At 36.2% G+C, this 23,559-nt stretch overlaps 1 protein-coding gene across 1 annotated transcript in view; it reads right to left on the bottom strand.

The window, feature by feature from the left end:
- The window catches only part of LOC125683158 (probable acyl-CoA dehydrogenase 6), a 45,934-nt gene that overhangs the window by 12,319 nt on the left and 10,056 nt on the right, over window positions 1-23,559 (bottom strand). Inside the window, exons 3-6 of the mRNA XM_048924000.2 lie at window positions 21,742-21,871; window positions 13,131-13,237; window positions 2,331-2,498; window positions 2,046-2,219 (exon numbers count right to left, since the gene is read on the bottom strand). Of these exons, the coding sequence (XP_048779957.1) occupies window positions 2,046-2,219; window positions 2,331-2,498; window positions 13,131-13,237; window positions 21,742-21,871 (579 nt within the window). The remainder of the gene's footprint in view (window positions 1-2,045; window positions 2,220-2,330; window positions 2,499-13,130; window positions 13,238-21,741; window positions 21,872-23,559) is intronic.

Raw genomic sequence — 23,559 nt, 5'->3', positions numbered from 1 at the left:
GGGCCTTCAAGTTTGGGAAAAATAGCGATATTTGATTGAAATTGGGAAATTTGTTTTATACAAATAAATAAGAAAAACAAGCAAAAAGTTAACCATTTGATATTTTATTATCAATGTGGCTGGCTTAAACAAGCTTTTATTTCCAGTCTTTAGCAAAGAAAAAACTGTCACAAATTTTTGCAACAGAGTGGCACTGAGGTTGGATGGCCCCTCATGGTATATTCTCATCAAACCATCCATCATTTGGGAATTTTTTGGCATCATTTTGGGAAAAACATCTATTTTTCAGCATTGCCCATGATTAGGAATGGGGCCGAATTTCGGCACTCTACAGACCCTAAAAAATCCCCGCAGTGCATGGGCGTTTTGGGTTGAAAAGAGTGATGGATCATTAAATTTTCTTCATATGTCACGGGAACTGCTGCTGGATCCAAGTGCGAGATAAAAAAAATTAAAACGTTTGACTACGAACGTGGTCTCGTTTAGTGCTAGCCCTCACTTCATGTCCGCACGGAAACTGTCCACCTTAAAATCTGCGGATGATGCACATTGAATAGGTCGCTTAATATCAATTTGTGCAAGACAGTTGTCATAATATTTATGGGGTTCTGATACTGGCATTTAGGTAACTTTATTGCTGACACTGAAGCAGCTTCTAATAGCAATCGGAACATCACTCGGCCTATTCTGGAGAATAAACTTCGGAATAGGCCGAGTGATGTTCCGATTGCTTCTAATAGATGTGCCGCCATTGTTGTCGTTGGTATTGTTAACTCGTACCAAAATGATTTCGGGTAATAGTTCATAAATTGAAATCGGAAAATTTAAAAAAAAATATATAGGGTCGGTGGATATATTTAGGGTCAGTCGGGCGACTGGAAACATATTTTTTATTATTTTGGCCTTACACTGGAGAATGTAGAGATCTTATTTTAATTAGGCCTAGATTGATGCATTAACCTACAACATGTCGAAGAAAACAGCCAATTTACTGATATCTATTTAATTTACACTTCTTTTTTTTCGGGGGGGGGAGTGGGGGGGGGGGGGGGAGTGGGGGGGGGGGGGGGGGGGCACTACCAGATTTTAAAATTCTCAATACCAATCTGAAAATCTATTGACTTCTTGATCATACTTTAGTGTGTGTTTAAGAGGAGATAGATAAGGGGGGAGACTTGTCATTTAAAACATGTGGCCAATAGTCATAACCTCTACCTTATAATCGTCTCACTCACTACTTTGAAAGAAATAGTAAGGGGGGGGGAGTCACCCATTAAATAGTTTTGAAATTTTTACAATTGGGGTGTGTGTGTGTGTTAGTTATTTCACACATTGTGTCAATACTCATAACTTCAAGTGGGGGGAGGGAGGGGGGGGGGGGGGGGGCAGTAATCCCAATATATCATTGCATATGAAATTGATTCACTGAAATTCCTTTGGTTGCCAGACCCGTGGCGACTTCGATTGCTTCAATACCATACCTGGTAAGCTATAAGAGTTCTCGAAGTCAGTCTCTATGGCTATGTCCAATCTGAAGGACAATGAGCCTATTTTAAAATTTGTAAACAGAAATGTCCGGCTAGAATGCAATATGTAGGTTCATCATTGAAGGTGGTTTTCCGTTGGTTTGAAATAGTTCTAAGTTTACAAAATTTCTCCGACTTGCCTTGTTGGTAAAAATAAAGAAACTTTTTTTTGTGCTGATTATTACAGCTATATATTGTACAATACAATATAGTGAATCTCTCCAATTCGTATCAATAGTCTGCTGTACGTGCTGTTCACAACTTGTTTATTAAATGTTTTCATGCTTTCTCACTTCACCACGATTGACACGTATGACGTCACATATTAATGGTGTGAAAATCCCCAACGAGAATATGCATATTTTATGTGGTTTTTTTCAATTTCGATACAAAATAATCAATAAAGCATGCTTTATATAAAAAAAAAAATACTTGCACTATTTAAAACACCACATTTTCATATATATTTACAAGCAATAAAAATTGTGGTAAAAATTCTTCCTTAAAGAGGCTACTTACCTGCAGCTGCTCCATACAGTCTTTCCTCCTGAAACTGAAGCATTTGATATGTAAAGCCCATTCCATCCTCTCCAATCACATGATCCTGGGGGATCCTTACATCCTCAAAATAAATCTGAGCTGTGTCAGAACACCTCATACCCATCTTGTCAATCTTTTTAGCAATTGTTATTCCTAAAATATTTGTACTTATAGTAAATTACCTGCTTCTTGTGATAATAATAGTCTAATAATACAGCAATGAAATCTATTACAATGTAAATGTAATCAAACTCTGACTCAAACCTGGTAAATTCATTGGCAGACAGAAAAGTGATTTATTTCTGTGTGGATGACCATTACTAGTATTTGCAAGGAGGCATATCCAATCTGCCTGTACTCCATTAGTTATCCACATTTTCCCACCATTGATGATATAATCTCCACCCTTCTTCACTGCAGTAGTTTTTATACCTGCAGAGTAAAAAGTAAACATTTTGTGTACTACTTGCTGGCATGTAATGGATGAAATGTAAGAGGCCCATGGGTCTTTAAGATCACTTCACTAACACGGGCCTTTAAGATCACTTCACTAACACGGGTCTTTATGATCACTTCAGTAACACGGGTCTTTATCATCACTTCAGTAACATGGGTCTTTAAGATCACTTCACTAACACGGGTCTTGTTTTTTATCATTGGTTTTTGTACACCTAATAATAAAGTACATGAATATAACGGGTCATATATAATTATCATTGTGTGTGTTGAGAGAGATAGTGAGAAAGAGTAAAAAAGGGAGGGAGGCATGTTTTAAGTAAATAGTAAGTTCCATTTGTTCCATTGAGTATCAAATCTTGTCTTTTCACCACCTCATTTGTGATATTGCAGGCATCATGGGGGGGGGGGGGGGGGGGGGGGGGGGGGGCTCGCCACCTGACCGGATAGATGAACTGTTTGGGTTTTGCACTAGTTTTAGGCCGCATTGTACAGTACCCCAGAAGTGTGTGGGGATACTACCTTGGCAGGGGAAGTAGACATGTCCTTGACCCAGGGTGGTGCTGAACTCGATGCTGGAGCTCTCAGAAACAGGATTACCAGGTTGAGTCTCGGTTGGACCAGGTAGCACAGCTGATTGTGGGGTCATCGGGTTCCTTATTGGGGGATAGACACTCGCAGGGGCTTGGCCCAGGGGTGGACAATAACCAGGGGTCCCCCAAGGGGAATGCAATCATTCAGTCACTTCATGCAAGTGGAGGCATAGGAATGGGCATCCCAGTGTGATGAGTATTCCAAGTGATTGTCAGTTCACCCAATCCAGTGATGGGATAGCTCTATCCCAGGGGGGTCTGTCTGGGTAGTGGAATACAGGCAGGGAGGGGTTGTGCGGGCCCTTACCAATGATACAAGTGATGAGACATCACAACAGGTCAAGGTCGAGATCTCCACTGGTTAGGCATGTCAATACAGAAATCTGTAGGACAGATTGTCCCAAGTTGTCTAATCAGTGTGTGTCTGTTGGTGCGTCTCAAGGGACCGAGGCTCAAAATAGGTCGGTGCAAGTGCTCCATAAATCCTTAGGTAGCTCTGAAGCAGCAGGATCTGCAATTGTCAGTGTTTGTCATAATCTTGAGATGCCAGTGAAGCAGAGTGGTTGTGTGTCGGGGGTAGGCAGGGGAGGTTTAAGGTCGACAGATGTGGGTGTTCAGAGGGCCCGGAATGATTTAAGGGTCAGGGACACGGGATCAGCACAGACCGGGATGCTACCAGGCACAGGCGAGAAGTATGGTTGGTGGGAGGGCACTAAGGCAAGTGTTAGTCACCAGGGGGGTTGGCTGGAGGACACCAGGTGTAGTGTCAGTTGTCATTGTGTTACTTCTTGGGATAACTCTGTGTATTCTCTGGGTTTTGAAATGACTGTTGAGGTGTTTTGTGCTGTCGATGATGATCCTTCCAGTGTCTGAAGGTTGGGATGGTGACAGTAATTTTGTCACTGATGTCAAGATAGGTGGAGTCAAAGCGTCTGCAGAGGATGCATTTGATTGTAGTGTTGGTGAGTCTGGGTTGTTGTAGGCAGAAATCTATGCATGTGCTGGGGTTGGTGGTGAAGTCTGTGTGGATATGACATGCAAGAGTGAAAGTGTGCAGGCTTCAATGGTGGTGCTAGAGACTGTTGCCAAGGGGCACAGTCTGACCATTACAGATGCCCCAGCCATGGTCGAAGCAATCTTGTTTTCCCCATTCAAATAACGACTTTTAAGGCATATATTATAAATGTCTTGTTGTTATGTATGTGAAAAAGTGGCGCACTGTGCAAAATAATAAGAAAATTTTCAGCAATTTTTTAAATTTGAGTAAAATATATTTGACGTTCTGGTAAACTGATAAAATTTTATACACAAATCGACAAATTTTTAACAAAAATATTTTGGCTTTTGCAATATTTGGATCCGCAATGAGGAAGTGTTAAAAACATTTACATGTGTATGCTGATGCAGTTTGTCAATGTCAGAAATTTTTGTCTTTAATGTCTAAATGCTGGAGCTTTAGTATACCCAACAGACTCTGAAAACAGGCATTGTTCCTACATATTTTCTCTCAATGTGGGCATTAGTCGCCTTTAAAGTCATCTAATGCAGGCATTGGCAGACTCTGAATTAAGTCATCCAATTCAGGCATTGGGCGACTTTGAAGTCTACCAATGCCTGCATTGAATGACTTGAGAATATGTCAATGCCTGCATTGGATGACTTCAAAACATAGAGGCCCATGGGCCACATCGCTCACCTGAGTCACCTTGGCTCATATTTAAAGATTTTTCCTATATATTCGCATGTTAAACTTTGATCCTTATTGTGACCCCAACCTACTCCCGGGGGCCATGATTTTTTCAAAATTGAATCTGGACAAGGTCAGGAAGCTTTCATGTGAATGTAAACTTTTCTGGCCGAGTCATTTTTTAGAAGAAGATTTTTAATGATTTTCCATATATATTTGTATGTAAAAATTTATCCCCTATTGTCACCTCAGGAGCCATGATTTTAACAAACTTGAATCTGCACTATGTCAGGAAGCTTTCATGTAAATTTCAACTATCCTGGCCCAGTAGTTTTTAAGAAGAAGATTTTAAAAGATTTTCCCTATATATTTGTATGTAAAACTTTGATCCCCCTTTGTGCCCCATCCTACCCGCAGGGGCCATGATTTGAACAAACTTAAATCAAAAATATGTCAGAAAGCTTTCATGTAAATATCAGCTTTTCTGGCTCAGTGGTTCTTAAAAAGAAGATTTTTACAGATTTTCCTTATGTATTTGTATGTAAAACTTTGATCCCCTATTGTGGCCCCATCCAACCCCCGGGGGCCATGATTTTAACAAAATTGAATCTGCATTATGTCTGGAAGCTTTCATGGAAATTTCAGTTTTTCTGGCCCAGTGGTTCTCGAGAAGAAGATTTTTAAATGACCCCACCCTATTTTTGTGATTATCTCCCCTTTGAAAAGGACATGGCCCTTCATTTGAACAAACTTGAAAGCCCTTCACCCAAGGATGCTTTTGGTCAAGTTTGGTTAAAATTGGCCCAGTGGTTCTGGAGAAGAAGTCAAAAATGTAAAAAGTTTACAGACAGATGGACAGACGATGGACAACAGGCGATCAGAAAAGCTCACTTGAGCTTTCAGCTCAGGTGAGCTGAAAATGAATTCACATAACACAGTAATGCCTCAACATCAATATGACTGACATGATTTCGCTGTTCTGGATAAGACCAAGGTCACAAAGTCATAGATAATATGATTGATTGATTGTACAGTGGAGCCTCATTAATCCGGACACTTTGGTTCCCAGCAAAATCGTCCGGATAAATGAAGCGTCCGGATAATTGAATCGCATATTTTCTATCTTTACATAAGTAACCAATATGTGCCTACTTTATTGATGCATAGTGAATTAAACACATTCTATCATTGGATTTGACCATTTGCATTAGTAAATAAATTATGATAATGTTAACATTTGCATGTATTTCAAAGCACTAAAATTTAATGTACGTGTTCAGTGTATTTGCCTGTGCTTACATTGTACATACATATGATCCCTACAAATAAATATACAAAACTGTGTACCGTATGTGCTAAAACAAATAATGAAGCACTTCATGTAACTATAAGTAAATAAATCATTAGTAACTAACATAATCATTTACATTTCAAACATTTCATCACACTTTTACTTCTTAAAGAGGGCGATAATTTCCATCTGTCACGATTCACGGGTTCGGCGGTCTGTTAAAACAATCTTCATCATCCAAAGTTGATATAAGAATTTCGTGATTATCATGTCAGTTGACAACATTCTTTAACCAAAATTCAATCTGCCAGAGTTTATATTTCTTATTCTATAATTATCCAAGACAATATCGGGAGAGAAAAAATCATTTAAGCTCGTAATATTAAGACCTACAACTGCTTTGATCAAGTCACGCGCACCTATTATTTTCATGATGCGATAATAACGGAACAAAACTCGGGTGAAACTAACATTACAGGTACATACAGAATTTAATTGTCATTTTCCTTAAAATGGTAATTTTCTCACTTCTACCCAGAGTTTAAAAATTCAAAGCAATAAAGCTCTACAACATCGTAACAAGAATCAATCGTACATAGGTACAATCTACATGCATGACATTCTAAATGTTAAAACCTTATACTACATATACATGTGCATGAACATACATGTATATTTCATGCCAATCAAAAGTATAAAATCCAGAATCTAGAAGTATAATCTACACTCTTTAGATTTGAATAAGCCAATATCAATTTACGAATCAGTACAACTGATATGTGTAGCAATTAAAAAAATTATCATTACGGCATGATGTTTAATTTATTAATACTATTAGGGTATTGATCAAGACTATAAAATAATATGCTACAGATTTATTTACAAAATTCAACACTACACGCAATAAAGATCTTATGTGCGAAAATTTTCAATACAATGTCTCGATCGGCATGTGCTATCTAACGGACTTATCATCACACAACACCGAATTGGAGGTAGGTGTTGACAGGGTACAGGTAATCGCTTCAATTAGACAGTTTGGCGTGTTTTCTTTATAATTTATGTCATGCTAAAATTGTCTGACACAGACCTTCCCTAAACAAAATTACCGTCCGGATTAACGGTACAATTTTCAATGCATTATAACGTTTTGTAGTAAAAAGTGACTGTCCGGATTCGGAACGCGAATTTCCGGATTAATGATGCAAAATAATGTATAAAAATTCCGTTCCCTAGAAAAATCGTCCGGAAGGTGAAGCGTCCGGATTAATGGCGTCCGGATTACCGAGGCTCCACTGTATATTGTTTAATGTCCCACTTGAGAATTTTTCACTCATTGCCGGTGAAGGGCTGCAAAATTTAGGCTTATGCTTGGCACTTATGGCCTTTGAGCAGGGAGGGATCTTTATCGTGCCACACCTGCTGTGACATGGGGCCTCGGTTTTTGTGGTCTCATCCAAAAGATCATACAATATGAAAGACCTTGCCATAAGAAATCTATATACAAAATATGAAAGCTTTATCTCAAATAGGTCATGCTATGAAATGAACTGTCTTGCAATAAGAAATATACAAACAAAATATAAAAGATCTGCCTTCAGGACATATTGAGCAATGAGGGACAAAATGTAAACACATTATTTGAAATATAACATAAATAAATTATTTACACAAGCATTAGCATTAATTTTTAAAAAAAACAACAACAATGCATTATCATCATTTTAAAAATCTTATTAGTCATTGATTTCATCTGAAATCTTTTGTTTTTTGTATTTTCTGCTGATATACATGTATATTGCATTCTGGGATTCCAGGATGTAAAAGAAGATGTAGAGCACAGACTCCATGTTGACAATCGTTGATGGCGACATGGAGCAGATGAAGTTTAGTAGAATTTTACTTGTTATTACAAGGTGTTATTTACATTTTGGAGTTATAGTTCAAGAGATATTTTTAAAGATTTTTCCTATACATCAGCATTTAACACTTTGATCCCCTATTGTGGCCCTATCCTACCACTGAGTACTATGAATTGAACAAACTTGGATCTACTCTCTCTCAGGAAGATTTCATGTAAATTTCCACTTTTCTGGCCCAGTGAGATTTTTAAATGATCCCACCCTATTTTTGCATTTTTGTGATTATATCCCCTTTAAAGGGGGCATGTTATTAAAAAAAATTCCCCATATATTCACATGTAAAACTTTGTTATCCTATTGTGGCCCCACCTTAAAACCCCCGGGGGCCATATGGTCTAAACTTGAATCTACACTGTGTCAGAAAGCTTTCATGTAAATTTGAATTTTCCTGGCCCAGAGGTTCTGGAAAAGAAGATTTTAAAAATTTGTCAGAGTATTTTCGCTATTTAGCTATTATCTACCCTTGGGGGAGGGTGTTGTCCTTTATTTGATCAAAATTGAATCACCTTCACCCAAGGATGCTGTTTGCCAAGTTTGGTTGAAATTGGCCCAATGGTTCTGGAGAAGAAGTTGAAAATTTGAAAAGTTTACAGACAGATGATGGGTGATCAGAAAAGCTCACTTGAGCTTTCAGCTCAGGTGAGTTAATAATTTGAATAAAAAGGAAACTTAAAATCCACAAAACTCAGAAACATATGCATTTTGATATGATGTATTGTGCTCTTGCTACTCTCAATAACTTGCAATATGAAACTTTGATCCCCTATTGTGGCCCCATCCTACCCCTTGGGACCATGATTTGAACAAATTTAAATCTACATTATTTCAGGAAGCTTTCATGTAAATTTCAACTTTTCTGGCCCATTGGTTCTTGAGAATATTTTTAATGACCCCACCTTTTTATGCCTTTTCTTGATTATTTCCCCTTTGAAGGGAGCATGGCCTTTCATTTGAACAAACTTGCACGGGTACATTAAGGCAGGTTATGAAAATCTTTACTGGGATAAAATCCGCGAAACAATGTGACGTCATAATTGAATTAAGTATATCACTAAGTATATATTAAATTCCGATTTTATCTTTTATGTCAGTTTTATTTATGCATAAAATAAACCATGCAGCTACTAAGATCCAAAGAAATTCGAAATGTTATACTGCTGTTGTGTAATTTCTGAAAGTAAACTGATGACATCATGACTATACATCAAGTGACGTTGACACATGCAAGGAAGAACAAGGTACGAATGTATACATAAAAAGGCCCAAAAATTTTTCTCTATAAAATGTGTCTGGAATTAACCTTAATCAGCGTTTTAAGAAAGTAAGATATATGCCAGGTATACTATGTCAACAAAATCAGAATGATATATTCCTAATTGGATAGCATTATGACATCTAGCTACAGTTCTGCAGCTATATGACATCATGAATAAGACATTTCCCGCCTTTTTTTCAAAATAATCCTGCAAACTGTCAAATGTCATACAGATTATTGCTCAGGAAAAGATGTGCGCATTTGTCGAGCAAAATGAAAATGATATATTTTGTGTATTATTTTAAGATGAAAAACATACATGAATATGAATTTGCTTGACACATGTGCAGTATGTTTTCTGAAAGGTAAACCACCTGAATTTGTGGATATTTTCATTGAAAATGGCATTTTTGCAACTTTATGCCAACTTCTAGCTCTCGTCATATGACACAAATCATTTTGCTGATCAAACTGAGCGGATTTCGGACTTGCTAATCTATTTCTTATTTGAATGCCAGGGTTTGAGCTCCCAAGTGAAATCATCGATATTTTGGGCAAAATTACTTTAGAAACTGTACCTACTTTTTTGTTATGCCTCGTTCACACGAAGAATTTAATTCGCATTAAACGTAAGTTAATGCGAATTAAATCTGAACCGCGTTCACACGGAGATTTTAATGCGCATTAGTTTACTTCGAATTAAAATTGACGTCGCGATTTAATGCGAATTAAATTTCCTTCGCATTAGCTCCGTGTGAACACTAAGCGAAGCTAATTCGAATTAAATGTAGACACATGATGGCCAATTTGGGTCACATGCATCATACCCATGGTCAGCTATATATATTAATGTTAGTTTTGTACGAAAAACTAAGCAAAATGATAATAATCACTAAAAACATGTACAAACAGCATGTCATTAGATAATGTCAGATGTAAATCTGTGCTCTGCATAGGCATACTGAGTAATACATGTGGAAGGAATTGTTTTTAAATACGACAACAATGTTTTAAAATAGTGGTAATATGATTTTCTTTTTTACATTTTTTAAAACAAATATGCCGCTCATTGTTAATTTTTATACCATATGACGTCATAGTAGACTTATAATACGTATTAGTAATTAAAAATTACGTCATAACAGTAGTCAGCGGAATGGTGAAAAAGACGTTCCGAAGTTTTAAAATTGGGCTAATGAAGAAACAATATATTGTCTATATTGAATGCTGGTTGTCAGAGGAAATAACAAGTAATTTCTTGGGAGCATATAAATAAACACGACAAAACACCTTATGTGTAGATCAGTTATGTATGTAGGCCTAAATTGTAAACATGTAGTATACTACATGTAGGCCTATATAGCGTTTTGAACAAAGAATTCTGTATCTACACAATATTCATTAAAATATCTATAAAAATAATTTTCAATAACATAGTTTATTCTATTATTTCGCGCACCCTTTAATAGAGATGCATACGAATTTAATGTGCATTAGTTTACTTCGCATTAAATATTACCGCCGTGTGAACGCTATTTAATTCGAATTAATTTAATGCGCATTATTTTACTTCGCATCAAATTTGATGTGAAGTAAAATTTAATGCGCATTCGTTTGAACGAGGCATAAATGTGTGCCATGCAAGTATAGACAATATATGGAGTATTTGAAATATATGACATGGGACATATGGAATATATATGTGAAACGCTGAGAATTTATTGATATTATGAAGGTATGTTGATGTCATTCATTGACAATTTCGTTTAACGGGGGAAACATTCCATTTAGCATGTCAATCCGATTTTCCTCTGTCACACACTGAAATAAAACTGCAAAAGTAGCACACTACCCCACATACTTTTAGATACTTTTTATACACCGTGTGAAAGGTCATAAACTAATGTACATGGCAATTACTGATAGAATCGTCTGTTAAGAAAGCTTTTAAAGAAAACCGCATAGCATCAGTGCAAAATGTAAAACATGAGCTAGATGGTTTCATTTTTAAATGTTTAATAATTATTTCTTAAAGTGGTAGGATTCTATCAGTAATTCTGATATACTATGGGTGTTTTACCGTCATTATCGCCAGTTACACCAATATTTAAATCCCGGGGTAGTGTGCTACTTTTCCATTTTCTATTAAGGTACATCTGTGATCTATTTATAATGTTTGTCATGTTGTTATGATACAAAATGTTCTCATGTAAACAGCCAAAATAGTTTTTAATAGTTAGTAGCTCCCTCTCTCTGTGTAGGAGAGAATGTTAAAATTATGCAGTTTACGTGCATAAATGGAGCATGACCTGCCTTAACCTGCGTTGAATCCCCATTACCCACGGATGCAGATATCTGTGTCAAGTTTAATTAAAAATGGCCAAGTGGTTCTGTAGAAGAAGATGAAAATTATCTCGAGTCATCTGTACTAAAAATACAATTTGATCATTTTGATTTTGTGAGATATACTTCAAGTTAATACTTATGTGTAATCAATGATTTACAAGTTTGTTGTGACGTATAATATAATTGTACAAGTGTACATTTGCGAAACATCTCAGAAATTCTATTATACAACTTCAGTCTAATCAAAACAAATATGGGTATTACAGTACCTTGTTGTTTTATTATCATAACATTACACATATGTGGGTATTACATTAAGGCTGAGGTTTTCAAGCAGTCAGTTTTCCTCAAATAAGTTAAGTGCAGGGCTGAGCTAATTTTAAGCAGGTGTGAAGCCCCTAGCCCAAAGGAACCCTGCTAGCTTGTGTATATCGTCCCAAATACACAGGATGTTATCTGTGTTACCTGCATTATTATAATTTACCTCAGTCTATGTTTTTGTAAGATTGATAAATTCATGTAGTCATTTTTCTTTTGCAGGTAATCAAAACGTTGATAATTAAATCTAATGAATCAAACAAAAATTAAAGCCCGGTAAATTCATTTTGTATAAATGAGAACGTTATAGCCATTGAAAAATTAGGCAGAATATTCTTTATTCTAAGTTTTCTTGTATCCATTTGACTGCCTTCGTCGGATACCTAATATCCGATGATGTATGACTGCAAAATATACAGTTTCCGACGGGAGTTCCTGAGAACTGCGGCAGATTTTCTGGCTATGTATAGCTGATGTACCAATCATCGTCCCACGCCCCGCAATGACTCAACATATTCCAAAACTGCCTAGAAAGTTTTTTTCTGTTTGAATTAGTTTTTCTGTATAGTACACCAGAATTCTCTGACTACCAAAGTTGTCTGTGTGACTTGCCCATAACGCATGGCCTACAAAAACATGCAGTCAGGACATTCGGATTTTCCAACAGTTCCTTCAATAACTGGTCCAGATGAAGAATTCGTTCTTCCTATGGATTCCAATTCCAACCATTATACACAAGAAAGAGCCCTTATAGTGGCTAATTTCTCTTAAGTTGACAGATTTCATTAACGTACAATGTATTTACTCATAATTAATCTGTTTAGTATAAAATCGATGTCCGTGTAAATTATATTTTAACAATCCATAATAATTATTATCAATCATACTCATTCCTAAGCATAACCTACTATATTCTATTATAATTTATGTAATTGTATGCAAAATTTACTACTATTATTGTGTAACTATCTCTACATGAAAAAGCCAAAACCATTTCCCTCTCGAGCTGGATTACACAGTAAGCATCAAAAGATTGCACGGACGCCTCGATTGCCAGATAAGATAGATAAGGTATACACAAAGACTAGTAACTCAATGTCCATCAATTTCTAGCATCCAATGTGAAGCTTAATTTCTCCTGATTTACAAGGTTAAACAAATAATTTATAAAAAGACAGGCTAATTAGTACACCTACTGGCAACATCTGATCCGCCACCAACCTCACTGACCCCAATACAAGACACAACATCACCAGCAATAGACGGCGCCAAATATTCTCTCTTCAGCTTGTCACTGCCAAACCTGGAGTAAACAAAGAAATGTTTTAGAAACATATACCCTTGTGTGGCAATACTGAAAAGAAAAAGATCAACTTTAAATTCAAAATGTCTGCAATTATAATGAAAAATATATTTTGTTTCTGTTAAAAACAAATGTCTCTCCAGTTCCCCAAATTGAAAGTGCTCTAAATTACACCCCCCCCCCCCCCCCCCCCCCCCCCTTAATGTACGGAGTACGGTATGGAGGAGAAAGCATGAGCAGGAACATAGACATTATGAACTACACTTTGTGCATTAAGGAAAATGGAGAAAATATTCAAAATCAATGTAACCGATGTCATTGTTCTATAATTATGATACAAAAATAATGACTGTTTTGTTTTGCTGAAGTACCAGTAGGAAAGTAACATACCCTTGTACATGAAAAAAGCTATAAAGCACTTCATTTTGATCCACTGCAAATTGTAGGGAAATATTAGATCTCTGGTCAGAACAATGTGAACATCATTAAATGATAATGAAATATTGTACATAATTTCAAGTCTATCTGATAAGCCATATCTAGAAGAGTTCACAAGTTTTACAGACTCTTTATAGATCCACTATGACATTAAGGATAACAATTGGATCCTCCTCTCCTGACAGTATGCATATCTGCAAATTGGCAATGAAGTATTGTACAAAGTTTCATGTTTATCGAATAGGCCATTTAGGAGAGGTGTTCACAAACTATTCTACACTCTCTACCCCTCTTAGGTCCACTATAAGTTTTAGGAAAATAATTGGATCCTCCTGTCCCGACAATAAGCACATGCATCTACATATGGCAAAGCAGCATTGTTCAAAGTTTCAATTCTATCCGATAAGCTATATAGCAGAAGTGTGCACAAGCTAATTTACACCCACCCCTCTTAGATCCACTATAACTTTTAGGAAAATAATTGGATCCTGTCCCGACAATAGGCAAATCTACAAATGGCAAAGAAGCATTGTTCAAAGTTTCAAGTCTATCTGATAAGCTATATAGGAGAAGTGTTCACAAGCTAAATTACATCCACCCCTCTTAGATCCACTATAACTTTTAGGAAAATAATTGGATCCTCCTGTTTCGACAATATGCACATCTTCAAATGTACAAAGTTTGAAGTCTATCCAATAAGCCATAAAGGAGGAGAAGTGCTCACAAGATTTTGTGAAAGACAGATGCATGGACAGACAGATGACAGACAAAAGGTGATCAGAATAGCTCAGCGGAGTTAAAAGCTGGAGACCAATAACGTTACTTATCAAATTGGATCTAAACGCAGAGAACAAAAAAAAAATCCTACATATCATTATCAGTCCTGATCAAACGGACTTCATACCAGGCAGAAATACTAGACTGATTTATGATCCCCTGCAATACAAAGAAGAAAGTGACATCCTTGAGGTTCTATTGAAAAAAAGCATTTGGTACTGTTTCTGGAAATTTATTCAAAAATGTTTAGAATTTTTAAACTTTGGTTGTTTGTTTGTTTTATATCCCTTTGAAAAATTTTCACTGCAATTGAGACACGATCACCAGCTCTAGGTGAAGTACCACAAATTAAGCACTCAGGGCCGTTGCAGTGAGAGTTTTTTAATGCGTGAACACCTGTTGTGACATGGGACCTCTGTTTTTAAGGTTATATCCGAAAGACTCATGATTTTCACTTCTAAATGCTGAGCCTTTGGGGAAGGAATTCTAGCAATCACTAATCCCTGCCGATGTTTACGTCTTAGGTTTGATGCAGTTTTAACTTTGGACCAACCATTCAAACACAGATTGCAACTTTTCAATACTATACAGTCACCCATGCTGGATTCCTTTCAAGAGTTTTTAAACTGGGTCAAGGTTGTCACAAAGGTGACCAAATTTCCCCTTATTTATTCTTACTATGTGCAGAAATTCTAGCTGATAAAACTATAAATAGCAAAAACATATGTATCAAATACTCAATATCTTAATATACTGATGACACAGTAGAAATACTATGTTGTACAACTGTAGTTGATGCTAAAATCAATTTATCAAAAACACAGCTAGTATGGATAGGAAGCAAAAAATATTCAAATGAAATTTTATGTCAAGAAATGAACTTTCATTGGACAACTCAATTCAAGCTTCTGAGTATCCAATTTGATGATGACCTAACCAATATCCCCAAACTCAACTATAATTAAAAAGTTAAAATCAAAGAAATTACCAACCATTGGAATAAAAGACATATCACTCCTATAGGTAGGATTACCCTAATTAAATCCCTTATCATCTCCCAAATGATTCCCAGTTATTCATCTCACTACCAACACCATCAAGTAAATTCATAAAAGACCTAAATAAGTATATTGTACAAATTCTTATGGAATTCTAACATTGACAAAATCAAGAGAAACAAATTACTACACAAGACTACTCACATGGTAGATTAAATATGATTAAAATTAATAATTATATACAAGGCCTTAAATCCTCCTAGATTAAAAGATTACAGACTGATCAAAGTGGGAAAAAATTATTGAATAAATCAATTGATACTGAACCTATTTTAACTAGAGTACCGCAATTGGTACATAATACACCCATGAAAATGTTAACATAGAGTTAGTATCAGCCATCATCTGGTTGTGACATACTTTCTTTGCATCATATCCTAGTTTAAAAACTGTGACAGATGGTAGATAGGCAAACCAAGAGTTCTGTGAGCAAAATATTTCCCCAAATTTGACCAAGTTCAACAACATGTAAATATTTAAAACATTGAAGAAAATTAAAAATTGCTGCGCATCAAAATCCTTGCAATATGTACATCACAAAGACCCTAGCTTGGTATCAGGACAACTTGCCCCCAAGACAACTCGCCCTCAAGACAACTCGCCCCCTCTTTGGGACAACTCGCCCCCTCTTTGGGACAACTCGCCCCCTCTCTTAAGATAACTCTCCCCTTCATATCATACATGTTTACAATTATTATTTTAGGTCTAAATCCAAGAGGTGTATTAGCAAAAATTAATAAATTTCTTATAGATAGTATATACATCACAGACAAAAAAGACATGTTCACATAAACACCGAACTTTTTTATGTAAGACGAAATATTTTAATGAAAATCAAGTGTTTGGGTTCAAATTCATCATCACTTTTATGTACATGTAAAATATATAATTTCAGTGGAAGCAAGTAAGCGTTTGGTAGGGAGAGTACGGCAGACGTAGGATAATTATCTATAATCTGCGTCTGTTGTTAAATCTAATTGTTTGATTTCCCCCAAGCTGTTATCAATTTACTTCAAACGTTAAGGTACTCATAATCAGAGTACTTTTCACTTTGAAATCGCCGCGTAAAAAGAATCAGTAAAGCAAAGCCGTTATAAAATTTCTAACATGGGAATTTTATGATTTTTCAACGGGAATTAGTTGAGAAACGCATTAAAAGATAATTACATGTATCAGAATATTCATGCATCACATTTACACTTAAATATACTCTATCGATAAAACACACACACCTCCCAACCCCCCAAATATTGTTCTCAGTATTGGAGACATTTAATCAATTACCTGAAGATCAGTAAATATAATTTTCCTTGCCAAATGAATTATGAAAAATATTATTTTTTCTGAAATGCAATAATTAAATCTGTGTATAATTTCTATTAGAATTTACCATTCATGTTAAAGTATGAAATAAAAAGACATATCTTTATAGGGTTAAAAGTGTAAATTTTTGTACAATTACACACACACACACACAAAATGAAAATAAAATGTGATAATATATTTATATATAATATTGGGGGAGAGTTGTCTCAAGAAAAGGGGCAAGTTGTCCTGAGAGAGGGCGAGTTGTCCTGAGAGGGGGCGAGTTGTCTTGGGGGCGAGTTGTCCAGCATTCCCTAGCTTCTAAACTATGAGGGGAGTTAAAAGGACAAACCATGTCCTTTATTTAATATATTTCCTCAAAATGGACCAAGTTCAACAACCTGCAATTTTCTCAAAATTGAAGAAAATCAAAATCTTTGCCACAAGCATGCCCATACAAATACTCTGTATAATAGAAGGTCCTCACTTGAAAACCATAGAAGGAAAAACAGACAAATTATGTACACTCTATGTAATAATTTCTCAAAACTTACAAGTTCAATAACCTGTACTGGTAATTTTCTCAATAAGAGTACTGCCAATGGTACATAATGTGCCTGTGAAAAGGTAATATAAGGTGTTTTTCTTCATACACCATGATTTGTAGAACTTGGCTTTAAGTAGTATCAGCAATCATCAGGGTGTGACATACTTTCTTTGCATCATAAAAACAAGACAAATCATGTACTCTCTATGTAATATTTTCACTTGGCATAAGATGTATATGTACCAAGTTTGATGGTCCTTGTGCCAACGAATTGGTCTGTATCCTGCTAATACGACCTTAAACTTTGACCTTAAGAAACAATAGGCATTTTCCACTTGGCATAAGCTGTATGTGTACAAAGTTTGACGGTCCTAGCCCCAACAGTTTGGTCTGTATACTGCCTACAAGGTTTTCCTACTAAGTGATCTGTGACCTTGAAAAATGTTAGGCATCTTCCTCTCATTATGGTGATCAAATGTACCAACTTGCAATATCTTGGAGCTTACGGTTCAGTTTGTATCCTGCCCTACAATGTCTTCCTACTGTGATACCGCTACCTTGACCTTTGATCTCTAACCTTGAAAAACAATAGGATCTTCCTCTCATCATGGTGATCAAATGTACCAAGTTGCAATATCCTTGAGCTTACAGTTTGGTTTGTATCCTGCCTACAAGGTTTTTCAACTAGGTGATGTTGTGACCTTGACCTTTGACCTCTAACCTTAAAAAAACAATAGGCATCTTCCTCTTATCACGGTGATCAAATCTAAGTTGGTGTCAATTTCCACATGGTCTTGAATCTCATACAAAACAGCATGTATGAATTATTGATGAAAACAAGATGTGTCATACGGAAAAGAACATGCCTATATCTTGATAATAACACTTTAAAAACATCAAATCAATATTTGTCTGTAAGTTTAAGATGTCTTGTGTGAGTTTTCTATAGATCCTTTGATTATATTCAGTGTTATTAGTCGATAACATAGATTCAAATAGCAACTTAAGGTTTCTTTTTTTTGTAAAAACAAGAGGTACTGTGAGCAATGCTCACTAAGAATACCCCCCGCTTACCCCAATCTCCCAAAGGGTGTTGGTAATAGGTAAAACTTCAGTATTATGATCCAAAAGGTATCTAGGAACACAACATCTCCATGCAATGAAAAAAGCCGTTAAAGAATTTAAATAGAAACCATATTGCTACTTCGATGTCCAGTGCGCTTGACCTTTGACCTTTTGACCCCAAAATTGATAGGGAACATCTTCATCCTATGGGTAGTCCATATGTATGATATGGTGACTGTAGGTGGAAAGGATAACGCTTTAGAGCCCGGAAACCATATTGCTACTTCGATGTCCAGTGCACTTGACCTTTGACCTTTTGACCCCAAAATCGATAGGGAACATCTTCATCCCATGGGTAGTCCATATGTATGATATGGTGACGGTAGGTGGAAAGGATAATGCTTTAGAGCCCGGAAATCATTGCGTCTACAGATGGACGGACAGACGGACGGACAACCCGATTCCAGTATACCCCCCCCCCCCCCCCACCCCCACAACTTGTTGCGGGGGGTATAAAAATGTAACAGCACTGTAAGAGCTGTAATGTAAGAGCATTAAGTATGTAAAAAATAATCACAAATTAAAAGCTAATCTAAAAAGATGTGTTTTGAGGTCCACTTTAAAACTAGACAGTGAAGTACATTGTCTTAGTTTAAAAGGCAGAGTGTTCCAGAGACTCGATGCGGTCTTATTCAAACATCGATCTCCATATGTTTTCGTACGTATCCAAGGTACCTGGAGAAGATCCAGAGATCGGATCTTAGTGATCATGTGAGATTGTAAACTGTAAGGATATCCTTTATGTAAACTGGAGATAGGTTGTTGAGAGATTTAAAAGTATGAAGAAGGATCTTAATATATTGAATTCTGTATTCAACCGGGACCCAGTGAAGATCTATTAGAACAGAGTAATATGGTCGGATGTTTTTGAGCGTGTTATTAATCTTGCAGCTGTTTTTTGTGTCCTCTGAAGTTTACTGGTGTGTTGAGAATGAACTCCATAAAGCAATGCATTTCCATAATCTTATCTGGATGTAACTAACGAGTTTACTAGAGTTTTACGTTGATAGATAGATGGATACAGTCAATTCTGCGAATGTTCACATAATTATGCTGAGCGGGAAATAGAGACAGTGTCTTTCCATGGTAAGGAATTTGTATCTTCATTGAGTTTGAGGAGGTTGATACTCATCCACATACATATGTCCGATAAATAACTTTAGAGTCTTTTAGACATATCAATCCAATTGTCACCAGGTTCAACGATGATATAGATCTGGATGTCATCGGCATATATATGATATGTCATATCAAGACGCCTGCATACTTCCCCTAATGGTTTTGAAAAAAGACAGTAGAGTCTCGCAGTACACCACATTCGAGGGGACAAGGTTTTATCAAGACGTCTGCATACTTCCCCTAATGGTTTTGAAAAAAGACAGTAGAGTCTTGCGGTACACCACATTCGAGGGGACAAACATCGGACAACGATGAACTGATGGCAACACTTTGATATCTATCACTAAGATAGGATTTAATCAATTTCAATGCAGATTCAGTGATACCAAACATGTTGTCCATATGTTGCAATAGGATATTGTGGTCTATGACATCGAAAGCCACAGAGAGGTCGAGCAATACAAGGAATAGCACAACTATTATTGTCAAGTGCACATACGATGTCATAATGTACTTTCATTAGTGCATGCAGTTTCTGTAGAGTGTCCTGTTGTGTACATGGACTGAAAATTGTCGTGCAGTTGATGCATCTCCAGATGAGCTTTGATTCGTTTCATTATAACCTTTTCAAGAATCTTTGAAACGAAGGAGAGATTTGACACAGGGCGATAGTTTTTGAATTTTTTTTTTGTCAAGCCCTGGCTTTTTCAGTAATGGTCGAATGATTGCCTGCTTAAAGCCACTAGGAACAATAGATTCCAACAGCGACTTGTTTATGATTAAAGTGATGGATGGCAAGAAACTCTCCATGCATTGTTTCAATAGATGCGCAAAACTGGGTCCAATTCACAAGATTTGGGTGCTGAGTTCATAAGGAGTTTTCGAATCTCTCCTGTAGTTGCAGGTGCAAATTTCGTGAGGTGTTTACCATCAAATGGAATATCAGAGCAAAAAGGATCTTTTGCGCCATTTCTAGAGGCAAACTGATAAATGGATATTGCTTATTTTCCCATGAAAATAATTAGCAAAGTTTTCCGATAATTCCTGTCCCTCAGAAGATGGAGGTAAAATGGGTTCGGATGTGTTACCTATGAGCTGATTTGTCAGACAATAGAGCGTCTTTGAGTCTCTGCCACACTCGGTTATTTTGTGTGAATAATATTCCTTTTTACACTGAGTTAAGGATTGCTGTATGTTCAAACTGACTCCTTATATTTGATGGTCTACAGTCAAACGTGTTTGTTGCCGTGTACGTTCTGTTTTTCGCTTAGTTCATTTTAGCATAAGAAGTTCCTCTGTAAACCACTGCAAATTATGCCTAACGATAGTATTTCTTTCATGCAATGGTGTGTGGTCGTTTATCACATCACAGATACCCTCATTGTAAAGGCAAACCATATGTCTTTGATTGGAATATCGCTCTTTATTTTTGATAACTGGGACTCAATGTCCAGGCAAAACTTCTTGTGTTCAATTTCACGTATTTTGCGAAAGGAAAAAGACTTCTGTTGTTTTTGAGGTTATGTTTATCGATGTTTGATTTTGATCTTACAGAAAAAATAAGTTTTCGATAATTGCTGAATAAATAAAATATGCCTGTTCATTACTTCATTCCGTAATCAATCATAAGGAAATTTCCAATTTTTCCTAGCAATCAAGTTCCTTTAATATTGCATTTTGATCTTTTGAAAAATCTATTTAATCTTATTTTCGTCAACATCCATCCAAATTGAAGCTTATTTATGGACAAATATATTCACAATTTATGTTCCTCTTATCCCAAAGATGCTTCACACCAAAGAACAATGGATGTTAAATGCGACCGTCAGAAGACAGCGTCAGAGTTAACAATATAATAATGTAACGTTATTTTCTCAATATCAGCAACAAGTAAATGGTACATGTTATATATGAATGAAACAAGAAAATCATCACCTTTCTACCTGCAAAATATGATCGGCTTTTGAAGTGCGACCAATTTTAAAAAGAACTGGAATGGTAGTTATTAAGAAGAAGTTAAAATAGTTCAAATGTTAATGCACGACAGACAACCGATGATGATGGACACAGACCAATTGCAATAGGTACCCGAGTGACTCAGGTGACCTAAGAATTCTTATCATATTATTATGTACTTGGCAAGTGCTGGTGTTGACATATCTGTCTGAACTCCTACAGCCATAGGGATGCCTCCACAATTAATATTGCCCAGTTCCTCTGCTATTGCAATACTGTAGGTGTAGTCAAGTCCCAAACCACCATATTCTGTAATGAAAGAAAAAGTGAGCAAACTCACATACCCCTCAACAAGTCAGAATCACAATTATACTCAGGAAAAATACAACACAATCATTTATTCTAGATGTACAAAAAGTATATATCAAGTATGGAAAATTCAGTAAAATTATCATTTTAAAGTTCAAAAGTCATCCACGACATCAATTTTTAGTAGTCTTTTATATGCTTACCTCAACATCTTAATATTTGAATGGCAGGATGTTGGGAGTATGGAACAGGGGTTTTCAATTTGAACAAGATGTGTTTGTGAAACACAAATACCCCCGATAATGGCCAATTCCAAAGATGACCAATGTCACAAGGACAAATATCTTGGTACTAGTAGAAAGATCTTGCCACAAGAAATGCTCAGGTGCAATATGAAAGCTCCAATATAAATTTACCATTTAGAAGCTATGACCAATGTCAAATTTTTTAAAAGTAGGTAAAACTTCAAGGTCAAGGTCACAGGGTACCTGAGGAAAGGTTTTGTCACAAGAAATACTCATGTGAAATATCAAAGCTCTAGCACTTTCTGTTCAAAAGTTATTAGAAAGGTTAAAGTTTTCAAAAGGTAAGTCAAACTCCAAGGTCACAGGGTCAAAAATGTTGGTATCCACGAAAAGGTCTAGTCACAAGGAATACTCATGTGAAATATCAAAGCTCTAGCACTTACTGTTAAAAAGTTATTAGCAAGGTTAAAGTTTTCAAAAAGTAGGTCAAACTCCAAGGTCAATGAAAATTGCTCGGGCTGATAAAACATTATGATTCCCAGTGTTATGAGTCCAAATGTTTGACAGAGAAAAAGGTTTTCAAGAACTCTTGTGTGAAACTGGTTTGACACAAGTTGTTAAAAATATCATATTTTGGCATAAGTTCTATGTTCAAAAGGGACATAACTCCCAGAAAAATTAATGAATCAGAATTTCCTGGGAATATGCACTTTTACACATTGTATCCTTATTAACTACAAAGTATCTTAAAATTCTGTTGAGTGGTCTCAAATGAGTTGCGCTGACAAGAACAGGACAGACGGGGTCGAAATTCTAAGTCAACAAGATGCATTTGTGAAAATTATCACATGGACATATCTATGTGTCTGAACAACATGTACATGTACTACATTATTTCACCTGCTTTTACTAAAATTATTTGGTTTTAAATCGGTGTTTACAAAGGCCACTCAGCTAGTGTTTCTAATTCATATTCAGAAGATAAATCAAGTGACAGTCATGTGTCCAATTCAAATTTCCAGAGGTAAGAGGTCTTTCTTTTGGTATCCCCCAAGGGTTTGTTCTTGGCTTAAACTTTACTGCCTGGTTTCCAAACCAATTGGAACCATCTGTCGACAACACAGAATGAACGACTCTCAAATTTACCTTGTAATACGACCAGTGGAAGGATGGAATGATTACTTTTCAAGATTAGAAGCTTGTTTAGTAGATATTAGTTCATGGATGGTCACAAACTTGTTGAAGCTGAACCAGGACAAAATGGAGCTGATAATTTTCTCCTCAAAACATAATGCAGCAAACATTCAATTACACCACCTTAAAATTGGGAAAAAAAACATATCTGCTGCATCATGTGACAAAATTCTTGGTGTGCACTTTAATCCATATCTCACTTTTGAGAACCATGTGTCATCTATTAAATTGTGAAAGCATGCCACTTTC

This window comes from Ostrea edulis, chromosome 6 (genome assembly GCF_947568905.1).
Source record: "Ostrea edulis chromosome 6, xbOstEdul1.1, whole genome shotgun sequence".
In the NCBI taxonomy this organism is placed as follows: Eukaryota; Metazoa; Mollusca; class Bivalvia; order Ostreida; family Ostreidae; genus Ostrea; species Ostrea edulis.
The sequence above is the reverse complement of the archived record's forward strand: the minus strand, read 5'-3'. Positions and strand labels throughout refer to the sequence as shown.